The 18,462-nt window shown below is 40.8% G+C and overlaps 1 protein-coding gene across 2 annotated transcripts in view; it reads left to right on the top strand.

Annotated features, from left to right (window-relative positions):
• Positions 1–18,462, top strand: part of DYM (dymeclin) — a 231,561-nt gene that overhangs the window by 46,401 nt on the left and 166,698 nt on the right. For both annotated transcript variants that reach the window (XM_062017992.1, XM_062017993.1), the window contains 2 exons: positions 1,450–1,575; positions 3,292–3,434. In XM_062017992.1, the coding sequence (XP_061873976.1) occupies positions 1,450–1,575; positions 3,292–3,434 (269 nt within the window). The remainder of the gene's footprint in view (positions 1–1,449; positions 1,576–3,291; positions 3,435–18,462) is intronic.

The following is an 18,462-nucleotide window of genomic DNA, read 5'->3' as shown; positions in this document are numbered from 1 at the left end:
CCCAGGTCAAAAAAATCTTCATAATTGATGCTGGAGACCTGTTGGGACTTAATGGTGTTGGATTGTGAGGTATTCTGTGGAAATTCAATACTAGCAGTGGGGTAAATATTAATAGTACTTAGTAACAATATTTCTAATGGATTACAGGATGGTAGTGTTGCGCCAATTCTCCTTGCTTTTGGAGGAGGTAGAAGAGGGATTTGATTGAAAGGAACAATTCCCAAGTCATTTCATTGTGTTTTAAAAGGTTTCATGTAGCCTGCAATTTATTACTGATTAAGAAGGCAAATGCCATTTTCTCTCCCCTTTAAAATGTAAGATACATAACAGAATCCTTCCATACAGCAGTGAGCACAGAAAGCATGAGATAACCCAAATAGTGGAGATCTCTCATGGATTTTGCTGCACAGCCTTTCCTAATTAACCTTAACCACAGAATCGTGGAATCTTAAGGGATGGAAGTGACCTTGGAAGATCATCCAGTCCAGGCCCTCTGCCAGAGCAGCACCACCTAGAGTAGGTCACGCAGGAACTCGTCCAGCTGGATTTGAATGTCTCCAGAGAAGGAGACTCCACAGCCCATCTGGGCAGCCCCTGCCAGTGCTGCCTCACCTCAACAAGGAAGAAGCTCTTCCTTGTGTTTCTTTGGAACCTCTTGTATTCCAGCTTGTGCCTGTTGCCCCTTGTCCTGTCATTGGCCATCACTGAGCACAGCCTGGCTCCAGCCTCCTGACACCCACCCTTGATGGATTTGTAACCATGAATGAGGTCACCCCTCAGTCTCCTCCAAGCTACAGAGCCCCAGCTCCCTCAGCCTTTCATCACAAGGGAGATGCTCCCCTGCCTTCATCACCTCAGTGGCCCTGCACTGAGCTCTCCCAGCAGCTCCCTGTCCTTCTGGAACTGAGAGGCCTGACAGCACGTTCTTTGACACTGGCTGACATCACTCTTCCCTCAAAAATACCTTTTAAAACCAAACAACTGTATGTAGTATCTTGATATTCTGAGCATTTTTTACACTTCAAGTAGCATTTGTGTATTCTGTTGCTTTCTTAGCGATCCGCTTTTCCTGGCAGATGGAGATGTGTCTGACTGTCTGGATGTTTCCCTGACTTTAACAGGACAAAGTACATGCGTTTGAAATATGTTTATTGTGTTTAGAATGTAGTCTGAAAATTGCAGCTGAAATGTTCTGGTCAGTACCTCAGTGTTTTTACATTGTTGTGTTTTTCGGCATATCAAAAGAAAAAATGCTTATGTCTAAGCACAACAACCCGTTGTTGGTATGAACTGATTCTAAGGTTTTGGAATTTGTTGTTTATGTCTTCTCTATTGAAACTTGCAGTGCTAAACAGTGTGTAACTTCGGGTGAAGCTACCAATTGTTCTTGAAAGTTTACAAACAAACCTCATAGATTAATCTTTCTGAATATTCCTTTTTTCCCTGCAGAGATATTACATACAGCATTTCATTGGAAGCTGTGACAACTCTCATTGTCTTCCTCTCCTGCCAATTATTCCACAAAGAAATTCTACGGGAGAGCATCATTCACAAGTACCTGATGCGCGGTCGATGGTATGTGCTGTTCTGTGGTGGTACCTAATGGCAAAGCAAAGGCTCCTCATCGCTTATTTAGACTGTTTGAACTTAAAAACCAAAAGACAAAGTAACACGCTTTGACAGAAAACTCCTTCAGCTCAACAGAAAACAGAACACAAAAGCAAACATTTGTAATGGCTTTGGAAGGACTGGGTTTAAATTTCACAGCTCAGACTTCAGTAAAACTATTTTGAGGGCAATTTGATTAATTTAAACCAGATTTTACTTTTCAGGATGGGATCTTTTTTTGATTCTGTGATAGGTCTTTTCCAGTAACACTGAGCTCTAGAAAACTCTGTCCTTCAAGTGCTAATGAGCCTTCTTGTGATACAAATAAATAGCAATCCCTCGAAAGATTAGAAATACATGCAGCACCGAGTTCTAAGCAGCAACAGTGGAAATGCTTCGGTGGTAAACTTCGCTGTGTGAGTAATACCGTTTGTTCTGGCAAGTGCTTTGTCGTGTTGACTTACATGCATTTCAGTCAGGCTACCATTTGTCCTCTTTCAGCTTTAAATTACACGCAGGCATATTTTTGGTGAGCATATCTATTGTCTGTCCTTCTAAAATTTGCACTAGATGTAAGAGAGGTACTGTTCTGGGGTGACATGCAGGGAGAAGAGCGAGGCTCAGCTTGGCTTTGGGCAGAGGGAGGGTGGAGCAGACTTCAGCCTGAATGAGCAGCAAGGTAGAGACAAAGCCACGATGTCTCTGGGGTTGGGTGGTACTTAAATCTCTGGGCTGAAGGAACAGAATGTGGGGAAAAATGGGGAACATTTGGGAGAAGAGATTGTAGGTTTAGGTCATGTGTATGTGCCCAGAGAGGCTCTGGCTGCCCCAGCCTTGTAATTGTTCATGGGCAGGTTGGATGGGGTTTGGAGCTAGTGGAAGCTGTCCCTGACCATGGCAGAGGGACTGCAAAAAGATAAGCTTTAGTATCCCAAGCTTTAGTATCCCTTCCAATCCAACCCATTCTAGCAGATACCTGGCCTCTGGAGAGAAGAATGGGGATCTAGGGCAGTGTGAAGAGTTGGAGAGGTGCTGATTAGGGGGAACTGGAGTTTGTCAGGACACAGCCGCTCTCTGTTCACCTCTGAATTGTATGAAAATGGGAACCAACTATTTACTTCTGTGAAATCCTTCTTTATTTTGGAAATACTGTAACCTTTTATTTAAATCCAACAAATTTTACATGCATCAGGTTCATGGTCAGAGTCAAATGTTTCATTGGTCTTTGCAAACTGGACCCAGCCACTCAGATTGACAACAGTACTGGGGCTGGAGAGGGTGTGTGAGTCTGGAGAAAAACTGTTGTTACCTCTTCTGTGTAACCACAACATGTAGCAAACCTAAACAAATGTATTTCTTTGCCTTACATAAATATTACTCTAGTTATGAAACAACAGACTACAATGATTCCACAAATTAAATGATTGATTTAAAAGTAATGTTGAAGAAATGGAACAAAAAGTAGTTCCATGGTCCTGCTGTTGAAGGTACTTCTGCAGAGCCCTGCTGAAGTTAGTGCAGCTTTGCATGGGCGAGACCTTGGTGTTCCTTCTCTTTTCAGCACTGGGAGAGTTACTGCCTATGTTTAATGCCAAACACTAGCCTCTGCACCCTGCCTGGGCTTTGTTATGCCAAATTTTACAAGCTGTGAGTCAACTAAATATGTTTTCTTTTTCTTTTCAGTCTCCCATATACCAGCAGACTTGTGAAAACTTTACTATATAATTTCATTAGACAAGAAAGAAGCCCTCCTCCAGGGTCTCGTGTCTTTCAGCAGCAAACAGATGGAGGAGGACTACTTTATGGAATTGCATCTGGGGTGGCAAGTGAGTCTTATTTTCTGTAAACTGTATTACAAAGCTTATGAAATATAGCCTTCTAGGTGGCCTTTCTGACAGACACACCTGTAGTCCATTTCTTTTTCCCCAAGTGATACCAGCGTGCCAGTATGGAAAAGCTGTCTGCAGGCCTGCTTGGATTGTAATCCTATACAGTCCATCTCGAGACAGAATTATAGCTGCAGGGGTTCCTACAGGACAGCACACGGTAAAAGTAACGCTTAGTCCCTGTTTTTCTTTTATTGAGATGCTTAAAAACACCCCAACCATGCAAGTGGTGTGTCATTTGATAAATCACATGCTTCAAGTTACTCGATATGTTGTAAGAAATACTATTACATGCGTAGTTTATTCATTATAATTACTCAGTGGCCTGGTCTGTGGCTCTGCTTGAACAGAAGATTAGACTAGGTGGTCTCAAGAGGTGTCTTTCAGTCTTAAGGATTCTGTGATGTGAGTGAGCTAGAAAACAGTTTTTGTAAAACACTGTAGTGTGTGCCTTTCCCAGTAGGTTGCCTGTTTTTCCTGAATAGTATGACTAGATTCTGACCTTTTGTAGGTGGACTGGTTGTCATAGAGAGGTATTGATGTCATTTTTCATTTAAGAAAAATATATTTGTCGTGCTGTGTACTGTGTTTTGGTTGGTGGTAACTTTCTTCCCATATTCAGATCTATTTTTTTGGTGTATTATGTATAAAAAAGTATTCCTAAAGGTTTTTCTTTTTTACACAATTGCTACCACTAAAGGTATATGTTATTTTCTTTTTCCCTGGTAAACTAAGTAATACTTTGAGAGCGAGTTTCTCTTAAAACTGGTATTATTTATTTAGCCCTTTTGTGCAATCCCTTCAGCGGTGGCAGCCCTAGAGAGTATTAAAGTTCAGGCTGCAAGGGGTCTGCCAGAAAATATTTGACAGCCTGTGACAGTGGACGTGGATTTCCTCATGGAGGCAGTAAAAGAGCATGTCTCTGTAGCCAAACACATTGCTGCTGCCGCCTAAGATGAGATTACACATAGCTCAACATGCCGCCGGGACACGCGTCTCCTTTCTGGTTTCCAGTTTATGTGCTCAAGCCTAGACCAGTGTCATGTTTGGGTTGTGTCCATAAGGTAAATGCATCAGAAACAGTTACTCGCTTTGCAGTTTATTTAAACAGAGAAGAGAGTAAATTGTTCCTACAGTGTTTCAAATTCGAGAATCTCTCAGGTACATTCTCTTCCCTCTTTTCAGTTGCTAGAGAAAATTGGTCTTAGAATGATTTTCTGAAGTGCTTTTCAGCATGTGGTTTGTGCATTTGCTTATGAGTGGACTTTGCTTCTCACAGTATATTTCGATACCTCTGTTTACCTGATGATTTTATTCTTGATTCTCCTCTCTCTAGTCACACTTGAGTGTTTTTCTGCCTTGGCACTGCCACAGGCGAAATAGCTTTTTCCCCCGTCTTCTTGTTGCTTGATTTATAAAGTCCATCTAAATTGCTGCCACTTTTGCCTTCCTGTGTAGCTCCTCTGATGTGTCCCTCCGTGACTTTTTAGTTCTTGTGTATTGAGTTTGCATTTTGAAGTGCAACCTCTGAAGGTTTCAGCCTACGTCTGTTCTTGTCTCTTCCTGCACTTCCACCCCCTTCACTCCTTTTGATCCGTTCTCTTAAGACTCCCTTGGCATACTCCTACACTTCTTTTCTTGCTTCTTTGGTGAGTACCTGAAGTGCCACCTCTTCTCCCAGTGAATTGAGGATCTTCATTTAAAGCTGCTAAGTAAAACAGCCTTTATGAAGAGCTTTCTAATGACCTACCTGGGAAAAGGGGAAAAGTCCCACACTCTGAAATACCTTGTTTGTTACCAAACAGTTGGTTAATGTTTTTTGTGTCTGATTATTTGCCTCTATTGGACTATAGATGAAAATTGGACACAAGAGGATTAGTAGAGGCATATTTGCCCATCTGTAGCATCTCTGATTTAACCCTTTGCAATCCTTTGTTTTATGTAACATCAGGTACATGGGTAGAGTGTGATAAAGATTAGAAGAGAGCAACACAAATTGAGAGCCTGTTAAGGAACAAAAGCAAGTTTTGAGTAATGAAAGGATGTGGAAAACATAGATTTGATTAGTGTATTGTATTATTTTTGTTTATTTTGTAATCTTTACAGGACAATAAATACATTTATATGCCACATCATACTTCCAATAATTTTACTGAAGTAGTCTAAAATATAATCTGTTCAGGTTGAAAGGAGGTAGGAGCCTGGTTTTAAAAATAGTTTATTTTTCACTTGAAATTTCAAGGTCTAAAATAATTACAGCACTTGATAATTTGAAATACTTTAACTTGATATCATGGTCATCTACGCTACCATGTGTTACATTACGTGTATTTTATAGCAGTAGATCAACAAACTCTTAAAAGCACTATATTTTTTTTAAATCCACCCCCCCCTTTCCTTCCTTGTGTTTCAGCAGGACTGATAATTACATGTGATATGAGCAGAAGTTTACCCTTTCCCACAGTTAACCTTCTCCTACTTCTCGTCCTTTGAAGCCTGTTTTTGTTTGTCCTTCTCATGAGCCTCCTTAACTCTGAAACCATATAACCAACATCTTCACACCAATTCCTTCTCCTTGGTTTGTCTTCTGACTGTGTGCAAGTTATCTGTGTTCAAGAACCTTTCTTCATCCTATATGTAACATACCAGACGAGGATTGTATAACCAATTATGTTGTCTTACGGTAGTTAAGGAAACAATGTGGGTTTGGAATGAGAGGGGAAGTAACATTTTATATTTGTAATTTCACAAAGGGCATTCTTCTATACTGAGTCAGCTTTGCATTGTCTTTGCAGTATTGCTGTAGACTGTAGTTTCTCTAGTTGTCAAGTGCTCCCAGATCAGGCGTTACATTGTTGATGTGCTGTGGAAGGCATAAGTGACATCAGTATGCATGAGATTAGACCACATAGATTAGATATTAAAAGCTAGCTTCTCATGGTTCACAAGGTACGTTGAACTAACCCTTCAAAAAATGTAATGCTGGTTTTAAATCCCCTCCTGTTTTTTCCTTTGAGTGATACTTGCATTTGCCAGTCCATGGTTCACTCTTAACCAAGGAGAGAGAACTTACTGCGGCCAAGCAACGTTTTTTTAATTAGTCCTTTTATTTCTTGCAAAACAAAATTCGTGCTACAGTGAGGAACTGCCAAACAGATGATATGCTAAGACGGGAAAATGTTGGTGCTATACTCAAACCGTTGAAAAATAAACCAGTTTAAGTGGTTTCATTTTAAATAGTTGATCCAGTTTATTGTTCAAAATGCACTTTAATGCATCCTGCAGTACCTAGGTATTGCTGCAACATTAAGATTTAATTGATGTAGACAGTGCTCTTTAGATGATTATGGATTTCGTAGAGTCATAGAATTGTTATGGTTGGAAAAGACCTTTAGGATCAAGTCCAGCCGCTCACCTCACACTGCCAGGCCCATCACTAAACTAAACCATGGCCCTCCGTACTTCATCTACATGTTTTTTTAATATCTCTAGGGATAGTGACTCCCCCACCTCCCTGGGCAGCCTGCTGTAATGCTTAATAACCCTCTCAGGGGAAAAGTTCTTCCTAAAGTCCAATCTAAACCTCCCCTCATGCAACTTGAGCCCATTTCCTCCTATTCGTTACTGGAGAGAAGAGATCAACTCCCTTCTTTCTCACTACAACTCCCTTTCAAGTAATTGCAGAGAGTGAAATGAGTTTAGTGAGTACAATGTCGTACCTGTGAGGAATGCCTGAAAAGGCTATAGCTGGATTAATCTCCATTAATAACCTAAGAAATCACTGTAACTAACCTGACTCACAAACGTACTGTTGCGGTATTGACATCAATTCCAGAATTCAGGGAGTAGTGCTCAATTATGACTCATTTTCTCACATCTATACTCTTTGCAACTAGACAAATGTTTCTGACCGTTCATGGCTTTCTAACCTGTCAGTATATACCTTACTCTGCATGATGTTGTTGAGTGTTTGTGTACTTGAAGGCATCTGATGATTTGTGTTGTACATCTGTGACTTGTATAGACTATAGCTTAATTGTATTCATGTTTTGGTGCTGCATTCTGGTTAATAGAACCACTTGCATGGTTATATTTTAAAATAAAGAGAACACCATTCCTACTTAGTGTTTTATGTTCATATCTTTTTTTCCTCTTCAATTGTATGTAGTCTGATTAGTAATATCTAGATTAAACCCGTCAAAGTACAGAGGTGCAAAAAACTGACTAATGATGTGTCTGTTGTTTCTTAAGGTTCCATCAAGCTTTTTCTCTACTAGCAGATATTTCTGACTGGTTGTTTCTGTCTCCCAGAGCCTTTGCTGGTGTATGATCAGGTGTATGATGTGCAATGTAACTACAGCCATGTCTTATCTCCCCAGTGCTTGGTCAATCCTTAATTACCTGTTTGTGCTCACTCAAGTGAAACTGTATATCTGAGACTTCTTTCCCAGTTCTGTCCCTCTTCTATCCTGTTTTCAGTCTGTAGCAGTGTTACCCTCTTGTATTGATGGATTTTTAAGCTATCTAAAGATGAAGACTTTAGTGTCCAGTTCTTCAACCTTTCTCTTGTTTTCTCTAAGAAAACTGGAGCAAAATGTGTGGCTGCAGTTCAATCACACATTCTTTGAGACTAAGTAGTTGAGCATTAATAGTAGTGTGGCTGTGGCAGACTGAGCCTGCAAAAGCTGCCCAGCAAACTGGGTTCTAGAGCAGCTTCATCCTGACCAAAATCTTTTGCCACTGTCAGGACCATAGGATCTGTTTTGAAGTTGAATTGAACTACTGTCAGAGCAGTGCCTGAGTGTCCCCTTTTGAGACTCTTCATTGCCTATTTCTATGATACAAAGCTCATCTTCTATCTTAATCACAGTAGCATAGAAAAACATTGCCTCTGGCACAAATCTCTGCAGACCAAAGATGCATTCCCTATCAAGCTCTTACACACTTAGACTGTGTTGTGTTTTTTGTTTTTCTTGAAATCTAGTTTATCTTTGTGGTTTTGAAAGATACCAGAGTATAGAAGAGTTACACAGCACTGATACTTATGTTAGCGTGTCTTAGCCCCAGGGCCAGCAAACTCTAGAGGCCTTTAATCACAAGGTTCTGAAATTGTAAGAGTTGAATAATACAATAATAGAATGATGTAGGGGTTGTAGATCATCTAGTCCAACTCCGCTGATAAAGCAGGACCACCCACATCAGGTCATACAGCATGTCTAGGCAGGTTTTGGAAACCTCCGAAGAATGGCCTCAAGTTACACCAGCAAAGGTTTAGATTGGAGATAGGCAACAGTTTCTTCCCTAAAGGGCTGTCCAGTGCTTTCCCAGGCTGCCCAGGGCAGTGGTGGAGTCCCCATCCCTGGAGGGATCCCAAAGCTGTGTAGCTCTGGGGCTGAGGGACATGGGTTAGTGGTGGCCATGGCAGTGCTGGGGGAATGGTTGGACTCCATGAGCTTAAAGGGCTTTTTCAACCTCAACAATTCTGTGTTTCTGTGATTCTGCAGTTATTTAAGGAATTCTTGATCACTCTTACAAACATCACCAACATATTTTCGATAATAAACCACTCATAGGTGTCCAGAACTCCTTGTACAGGTAGCATAGAGTTTTACTCTCGGACACCTGCTCTTCTCAGGGAGCCTTATGGCAGTGATAGCAAAGTGTCCTTTCCCCAAAGAGCAGTTTACAATGTAGGATCCTGGACTTGTTACACTGATGCTGGTGAGACTTACACATTTGCAGGGAGGAAAATGTAGGATTTTTGTTCTTCCCCTAAGACAAGCATATGCTCCTGGGGACACTTGACTGTCACCCCTCCACTCCTGTGGCTGCGACTAAGTATTTCATACTAAACATTCTCAAGACTTATGTGTTTTGAAGTTTTTTATAAAGCTTCTTTTCTACAATATCTCCCTGACATTGTCTAGGCTTGTGGTGTACCAGGAACTCTTCTGCTGTGCTAACTGATTGCCTCTTCTTTCCTGTCAGCCCCTCTCTATGCTAATCCAGTTTGTCTGTTGCCTTATATGTAGATTGTTGTTTAGAGTTGAGACCATTGTTGAGTATGTACACAGCATGGTGAGGCTGTGGCTCATGACTAGAGCTTCTGGTTTCTGTGGCCACAGAAATCATAATTGTAACCATATGTTCCAGCTTGTTTACTGGGACTGCTGCAGCGAGTTTCACGAGGTGTGTTGGTGATTTATCTCCCTGACATTTATCCTGATATTCCAAAACCTGAGCTGCTTCAAATAACCCATTATAAAACAAAAAGAAAACCTATTGGCTCAAAAATTATTTTTCTTCTTTAATTCTTCAGGGGAAATTGCCTGTTAAAGGAAACCAAGAATCAAGCTGATGCATTGTAACAATGAAGGCTCTAAAAGTTGATATCTTACAAGCATGAGGACTAGAAAGAAGTGATTTTATATTGGTGAAAAGAAAAAAATGCATGTTTTCCAAACTATTCTTAGCTCTAGAGAATTCCAGAAATGGAAAAAAAATACTGTATTTATAACATTTCAATAATCAGGGGTTTTTTAAGTGTTATACTTGTGGTTTTCTTAAAATCCTACGGATTTCACCTAGGGAATGGTAAGAAAAACTTTACAGTTCAGCGTCAACAAGAATGTTAATCTCCCACATAGCATTTATTTTAGCAATAAATGTGAAAATGCTTCAAAGTGATGGCAAACACCATTATTTCCACTTTCATTTTTCAACCTATTGCAAATTGGTAGAGAGGATTAACCATGCTGTCGAAGAAACTGACCAAAACCTGGGAATGACAGGTCATCAGATTCAGCATCTCCTTCCACAATGCTACTCGTATAAGCAGATCTTAAACTTTTTTATGGTTATCCTTCTGGATAATAGATAAAGAGTATTTGGGGTTGATATGTGACTGAAAGGGTTGGGTTTTTTGCACTCACACGAGGTACTAAAGTAACACCCATGTCTTCTAACTCCATAAGGTTTATAGTGATTTTGAAAGCATCTGCAGTGCTGTACATCCACTCAGGGCATACTCTTCTGCACATTTTCTGATTGCAAGTGTCTCAGTAATTCAGGAAAAAGGATAGTCTGTTTGAATTCAGGTGCACTGATAGCGTGTTATGAGTGGGTTTACACTTGGTGTCTGTTTGCTTGTAGGTCTCTTGGAGGGGTTGAAAAGGGAGTGGACAGGAGAAATGGAGCTGTATTTCAGATCAAGGCAAGGAACATTGATAAAGCACAAGAAATTCTTTTATTCTCTTACCACTTTGTGTCAGAATTTAGTTTTCAGGTTGCTAATGGATTAAATTAATCCAGAGCTGCGTTTGTTATTAAATTACATGTTAACTGCTTTCTCTTCTCCTGCTGGACGTCTGTACCATCTTTTGGTATTGAGATTAACTATTGACCAATGTCAATGGAGTAGGGGAACTGCTTTGCTTCCCAGCTGATGTGAGAACTTCTTCGGCACCTTTTTGTTGTCAAGTTCTTGTTTTTCAGTTATTGGTCATGTCTGTAAAAGCTGAAGAAATAAAAAGGCTATGGTGTAGCCTCCCTGGCTGGAAGTGCTGGTTGGCTAGCTCCACTTTCCTGGTTTCTTTGTGTTTGGTTTGTAAAGCTGCCATGTTATCTTGCATTTTTTTCTTTATGATTATATTTTATTTCATTAGGTGTGCAGCATAGGTGACACATGGAGAAAGTGAAACTATGTCTATGTGCTTTCTGTTTAGTGCCCTTTTCCCATTCACCTTTAGCTTCCTGCTCCTTCCCCAAAATAAGTAATGACAGATTTTTTTTCAGTGCATCTGTATTTTTAACCCATCCTGAAATAATTCCTGAAGGCTGTTACAGTTTTTTTTAGTATGTACAAGGTGTAAGAGGAGTAATTCTATTCATATGGCATATGTTACGTTGGGCATAGAATGAACTACTGATTGGAGCAACATGAGCCAGTTCTGGAAGTGTTGTGTCATGCTCAAATTAGTTCAAGTTCTGAAACAGTTTTATTTGCCTTGCCAATAATTTTGTTAGGGGAGAGGAGAATTTACTTTAAAGCTTAAAATGAATTAAAACAGCCTTGGCATTGAAAAGAGACTGGAATTACCTAAAGGATACATTCTTTAAGCTAGAGAGGTGGTCATGGCTGGCAGATGAGTGAGGCAACAGCTGTCACTGAAGTGGACAAGAGGAGCAACTAGTTTGCTTACCTGTTAATTGCATTAAATGCTTAAACTGATGCAGCAGAACTTCCTAATTACACATCTTGGAGATACATCAGAGTTTATGGTTTTCTGATTAGCAGTAGATATTTTAACTTATATAACAGGTCACATGTCATATATGGATTTAGAATGAATACAGCCTTATTCTGTGGTTTCAATTTACTCAACTGCAATGTTTAAATATAAAGAGTGGTTTACATAAGGAGCTTGCAGGTGAACTCTTATTTAATACTGGTACTTAGGAGACAAGAATGTTTCTTGCAGAAAGGAGTTGCTGTTTAGCCAGTGCTTAGAACCTACCCAGAAGGAGGTGGGTCACTAACTACCTCATTACCACAGTCATTAATGCAATTAGAAAGATGTCATTCTGGCTGTGGAACATGCATTGTGCAAAGAAACACTGTACTTTTAGGATATGATGGCTGGGGTAGGTTTTGCAGGGGCTGTAAGGGAAATGGCGCAGTACCTGAGTGTATTACAAAAGCAAATCCTTAACTGAAGCCAAAACCCAGATTCTGATGAATGCTTGAATCTGATTTATCTCTAACTAAAATATTTGTGTACATTAGTGCATCTGTAGTTAAAAATTGCAGCCTTGCAGATTCCTATGGAAACTTCCAACCTTGTCTCTGATCACAAATGTGTGGTTTTTACTTTTCACAGAATCACAGAATGGTGGGGTTGGAAAGGGCCTTTAGAGGTCATCCAGTCCAACCCCCCTGCCAAAGCAGGTCCACCTAGATCAGGTCGCACAGGAACGTGTCCAGGCAGGTTTGAAAAGCTCTTGGGAAGGAGCTTCTACACTCTCCCTGGGCAGCCTGGGCCAGGGCTCCCTCACCTCACAGTAAAGAAGTTTTTCCTTATGTTTAAATGGAACTGTTTGTGTTCCAGCTTCATCCCATCACCCCTTGTCCTGTCACTGGATACAAGAGAAAAAAGTGCTGCCCCAACCTCCTTATACCCACCATTTAGATATTTGTCAATATTAATGAGCTCCCTCCTCAGTCTCCTCCAGACTAAACAACCCCAGTTCCCGCAGCCTTTCCTCCTATGAAAGATGTTCCATTCCCCTGATCATCTTGCTGGCCCTGCACTGGCCTCTCTCCAGCAGTTCCCTGTTCCTCTGGAGCTGAGGAGCCCACAACTGGACACAGGAATCCAGCAGGGTTGTTTTTAGTTCGGTTGTGTAGTGCGTTTTTCTGATTGTGGTCAGTGCATGAAGCATACATTGAATTTGCTTAGTGCAAGACCAAAGTGTTTTGGAGGGTAAGTGAACATGCTATGGAAATCTTAGTTGTCATGAATTTCGAGGTAGTATCAGCTTGCTGAAGCATCACTGCATCTGGATGTGCCTCAATGTGTTTCCTCTTGAGCCTTCTTGGGTATTTAACTGTGAGGTGAGGGAGCCCTGGCCCAGGCTGCCCAGGGAGGGTGTGGAGGCTCCTTCTCTGGAGGTCTTCAGAACCCACCTGGACACGTTCTTGTGTGACCTGACCTAGGTGGGACCTGCTTTGGCAGGGGGCTTGGACTGTGTAATCTCTAAAGCACCCTTCCAACTCCTGCCGTTCTATGATTCTATGTAGTCAAGAGCACTTGTTTACAATATTGCCCCTGTGGATTGAAGTGTTCGACTCTGAGATCTGATTTCACAAAGAATTCCATTTCAACAGCTCTGATTCCTAATGAGCAATTTTTGTATGAGAGAGGAAAATATTCCCCTTTACGTTTGAGCATAAAAAAAGCTTGGAAGTCTTTCTTTTATTTCTATGGATTATGACTATACTTCCTGGTTTTTGTAGACTCACGGAGGAGCTAAGCTTTGCAAAGAATGATCTAAGATTTAATGAGGCCTTTGACTAAAATCTTTGTCTTAATGCGATTATAACACAGTTATTTTTTACTTAGTGTTCCAGAAGAGCCAATGGTAATTGCGTTCTGCCAAACTGTAGTTTCCATCACAAGTATGAGGTTTTTACATAACCTGATAAATAGCTATTTTTCCTTTTGAACAAGCCATCAAAAACATTTTCCGTCTTTCTGCGAAAGACTTCCCCGCCAAATTAGAGCAAAGCCAAATAGATCATGTGCTTAGCGGTGTATTAGTAGAGACTATTTTAACAGTTGCAGATTTCAATTTTATTTCCTTGTCCTGCAGCCAGTTACTATTGTTGAGCAATTGGGAACTTTTCTTTCCCGATGGAAGTTTTAAGTCGTCGGGGTGTGTCAGTTGTAGTATAGAGCGGTGGACCTTCGTTTTCGTGACACTTGGGATTGTTTGTCAATTTTACTCTTTCAAGCAAGTGGCATTTTCCAGAGTGACTCACTTTGGGGAAAGAAAAATACTATTAACAAGAAAAGAATGTGGCACCTAGGAGTAGACATCCTGATGAAAAGAATGGATTTCCATTATTGAGAAATGAATTTCTGTATTACATGGAAATTCAATTATTATCCTTATAGGAAAGTATGAATTTTTGCTTGTTTCTCAGTGTTTGGATTTTAAATCTGCACCAAGTCCAGAGTTGTGCTGCTGTCAAGCAGTGTCAGTCAGGTTGATGTCTGTAGCTGTCACAGGAAGGGTGTCATGGCTCATGTCTAAGTGATGCGCTGCTTTTGTGCATGCTGGGCTGCTGGTTGAGAGGGTGCAGCCCTGTTAGAACAGGCTTTAATGACAAAGCTTCACCATGATCATTCTGCTCCTCCTGTGCTGCGGAGCAAGTAGAAAGAAGTGGCATTTTGCAGGTTTCCACTGTGTCAAGGATGCTTTGCTGATGACTGCATAATATCATAGGATCTTAGAATGGTTTGTATTGGAAAGGATCCAAAAGCTTATCTTGTTCCAGCTTCCCTCCCAAGGATACCTTGCCTTAGCCCATGTTGCTTCAAGCCTCATCCAGTCTACCCTTTAACACCTCCAGGGACGAGGCAGCCACAGCCTCTCTGGGCAGTCTGTGCCAGGGAATCCTGTGCCACCCTCACAGGGAACAACTTTTCCTCCCCTCTTTCAGTTTGGAGCCATTACCCTTTGTCCTAAAAATATAGTGGTATTACTGAAGGTGTCCAGAAGAGAAGGTCTAATTGTCATGGTGGTGTTGTAGTCATGATGATCTATGAAGGGGAGGTTTGTAGAGAGAGGCAATATTTTTCATTAGACCAGTTAATGCAGTTGGCTGGAGAGGAAGGCACAGAAGCAAATCCCTTATTGCACCAGTTTCCCATGTGATCTTCTGGTCCTTTCCACCTTCTGTTTCTGGCCTGTAAGACAGAAGGAATGGGGATGGCATGGAGCTGAGAAGGCAGAGTAGATGAAGGGGGAAGGATAACTCTGATACTTCATTAACTTAGGTACGATCAAACTGGCAGGAAAGCTCTTGCTTATATGTAAATTACTGTAATGGATCTTGAAACATTACTGCTGTGAACGTATACGTAAAGAAATTAATCATTGACATCCTTTGTTGGGGTGTCATTAGGGACTTGCTCATGCAAAATAGGGAGCATGTTGGTCTGACAAGTTCTTGCATGTAATTTATATTTAGCATGTTAAGCAAATGCTTTAATGTTTGGCATTTCTAGAGGTTTTCTACTTGGATTGTATTTTTTCCTTTGTGCCAAGCATTGCCCTCTTGCCCACTCATTTTGGAGCATTTAGTGAGGTTTGAAGTAGACCGTTACCGGGGAACTGCTCCAGTTCAATGGACAGATTTTTCCTTGGCTGAGATCCAAACCTTCTCTTCCTGCTGTGGATATTAATAATGACAGGGCTGAGACCTTGCCACTCTTTTGCTGAACAGTGTAGGTAATAAATCCAAAACTAGGTTTCATAAGAGAATTGTGGTCAGGAACAGGACGAGGTTTTTTGTCTAAATGAAAAATTTCAGAATGAGTCTAACTCTAAAGTAATCCTTTGTAACTGGTTAGAAGAATAAATTTCTTAGAACTCCTGATTAATGTGTTTGGATTATTAGGATGTGTAGTTGAAAAATATAGAGTCCTATCTGACCAAACTGAACATGACCTGTAATAACTGTCCAGTGTAATTTCTGGCTATAACGGGTAGAGCCTACACAAGTGAGATGGCCTGATGGATGCTGTCACAGAGTTAGGTTTTATCTCTTGGGAAGAGGTGGATTTATAAATTCATTTGAGCCTTTAGAACAAACCAGTTTTCAGGAGATCTGAATTAAATGAACTAGGACTTTGCAGGTAAGAAATGGCTCTTTCACTTATTCTTGCTGTAGCAGCCACATAACATCTGCCTGAATACACTGCCTCGTGAAGTGAAGTTCAAAAAAAGTGGGGAGAAGGATTGGCCCATAGAAACATGAGCAGTGAATCATTTACTGAGAACTGTCTTGGCTATTTTTTCCTCTATCTTCTCAAGGAAAGTCCTGTATTATAGTTATCAGACTTACAGACTTTTACTCTGGACTGGCAAAGGAACATGTCCAGGTGGCGTGCAGGGAGTATCATTTCTTTAAACAGAAACTAACTAGAGGCTACATGCCTGAAGGCTTCTCTTTTTCCCCCACTGCATAAGCTGGTCTTGCAATCCTTTCTGAGTACTTTGGAAGTTTTAATGCAAAAATGTTAGAAACTATGTAGCTCTTTCTCAAAAGAGAACAGACCCTGAGACCCTCCCCTGAAGTGCTGCCTCCAATATCAGAGGAGCTGTTGGAATGAGTCCAGAGGAGGCCAGGAAGATGATCTGAGTGCTGGAGACCCTCTGCTGTGAGGACAGGCTGAGAGAGTTGGGAGGGGTCAGGCTGGAGAAGAAAAGGTTCAGGGGAGACCTCAGTCCCTAAAGGGGCTGACAAGGAAACTGGAGAGGGACTTTGTACAAGGGCCTGGAGTGACAGGACAAGGAGTGATGGCTTCAAACTGAAAGAGGGGAGGTTGAGTTAAGAAGTAAAGAAGTTGTTCACTGTGAGGGTGGTGAGTGGGGGCTGCCCAGAGAGGCTGTGGCTGCCCCATCCTTGGCAGTGTCCAAGGGCAGATTGGCTGAGGTTTGGAATAACCTGAGCTATTTGAAGGTGTCCCTGCCTGTGACATGGGATTGAAACGAGATGAGGATCCCCTTCAACCTAAACCTTTCTTTGACTTTTGTTGAGTTTCTTTAAATGACCTTGTCTGTGACCAAGAAGAGAGAGGAAGCAGAGTGTTCTTCCATTGTCATTTTCAGATGAAGCATTAGTCTTTTAAGGTTGCTCTTGAACAGCATCTGGAGCATCGGCTTCCAGATCTCAGGCTGTACAGCACAGCTTTTAAAGTCAGCTCTGCTATTTCAACTAGTTTGAGTAATAGTTTGGTGATGACTGAATGGGGTTTGCTTAAACACAGTCCCTGTTTGTTACGGAGAAATCTTTACTGATTTCAAACATTTTTCTTTCCTCCTTGACTTCCTCCTCTGTTTTTGACTTTGGAGATTTTATGTGCTGTCATTTCTACTAAAAGTTAAGTTAGGGATTTGTTGCACAACACAGCTTCCAAGGTGTTTGTTGCTTCTAGGTCAGAGCAGCCTGGGAGATGGAGAGAAGCTATAGAGCCTGTGATTTCTCTAACAGTTGTTCTTGGAAAAGAATTACACGTAATCTGGGTTAGAGAACTGCTTATTATGTAAAGCCTTTATGCAATTGAAAAGTACAGCATTTTACATTTCTGCAATTAAGAAAGCTGTCCTCAGATAGTCTTAACATGGATGGAAAATGTGCTCATTAGCCACATTCCTTTTCTTGCCCAATGTTCTATGTAGTATTTCTGTAAACTTTGAGCTTGCTGTCACGACACTTTTGTTGCAATTGCTGTATTAGATAGAATTGCTTATTAGTGCAGATTTATTTTCCCTTTTTTTGAGATCTCTTTACTAACCCTGAGTTCTAAAACATTCTGAAGCCTTGCAAAAGTCGTTGCACTGTTTCCCAAACAACTTTTAGCTGCTATAGTGGTCACAAAACAAAGTCGTGGTGATAACACTTGGTGCAACCAAAAGTGCATTAAAGTGAACAAATGCACAGAAAGCTCTAGAACATGACTGGTCTCAGTGCATTTGCCATTTGTGCTAGTGCTGTTTTTTGACTTGAAAATACATTATGGACTGTAAGTTTACTACGTCCATCAAGTGATCTGAAGAAAACAAATTGTAGATTGTGTGAGACTTGTTTTTTCTTCTCCGATTTTTCTGTTCCCTTTGTACACTCTTTCAGCTTGTAAAAGTCTCTAAGAAATTAAGGTTTAGGTAAACTTATTTTGAACAAAATATAGAGAATAAAATTTAATAACTGACTGCTAAATCAGTCAGCTAAAAGGTTTTAAACTTAGTCCAGTGAAGCTTGTCTAGCCGGGTTAACGATTTGTCACATCATTTGTAGCTACTTGTGAAATTTTTGTTCTCGCTAAATAGAAAACATTTATCTCTTGCCATTTGCCTTCTTAGTATTTTCACTGGAAGAAGAAAACATAACCTTGTGGGCCTTTGCAGTTTGTGTGTTGGAAAATAATGTGTTCTCAATCACTGTTACAGCGTTTCTCTTCCTGTCTCGGCTGCATCTTTTTTCCCCTCTGTGTTTTACACTTTCTTCTCCACCACAACCACTGCCATTCTCTTAAAACCCGTGACTTGAAGTCATTTTTTTAAAGTCATTTCAGCATCTTACTGGTATGTGAGAAACTGGCACATTTGCAAATGGCAGTAGTCAGTTCCTAAAGCATATAAACTGCGTAAAAGTTTGCTCCGGTGCGTTTTTAGAGCTCTC

The sequence above is a fragment of the Colius striatus genome, chromosome Z, assembly GCF_028858725.1.
Source record: "Colius striatus isolate bColStr4 chromosome Z, bColStr4.1.hap1, whole genome shotgun sequence".
NCBI lineage: Eukaryota > Metazoa > Chordata > Aves > Coliiformes > Coliidae > Colius > Colius striatus.
The sequence above is the reverse complement of the archived record's forward strand: the minus strand, read 5'-3'. Positions and strand labels throughout refer to the sequence as shown.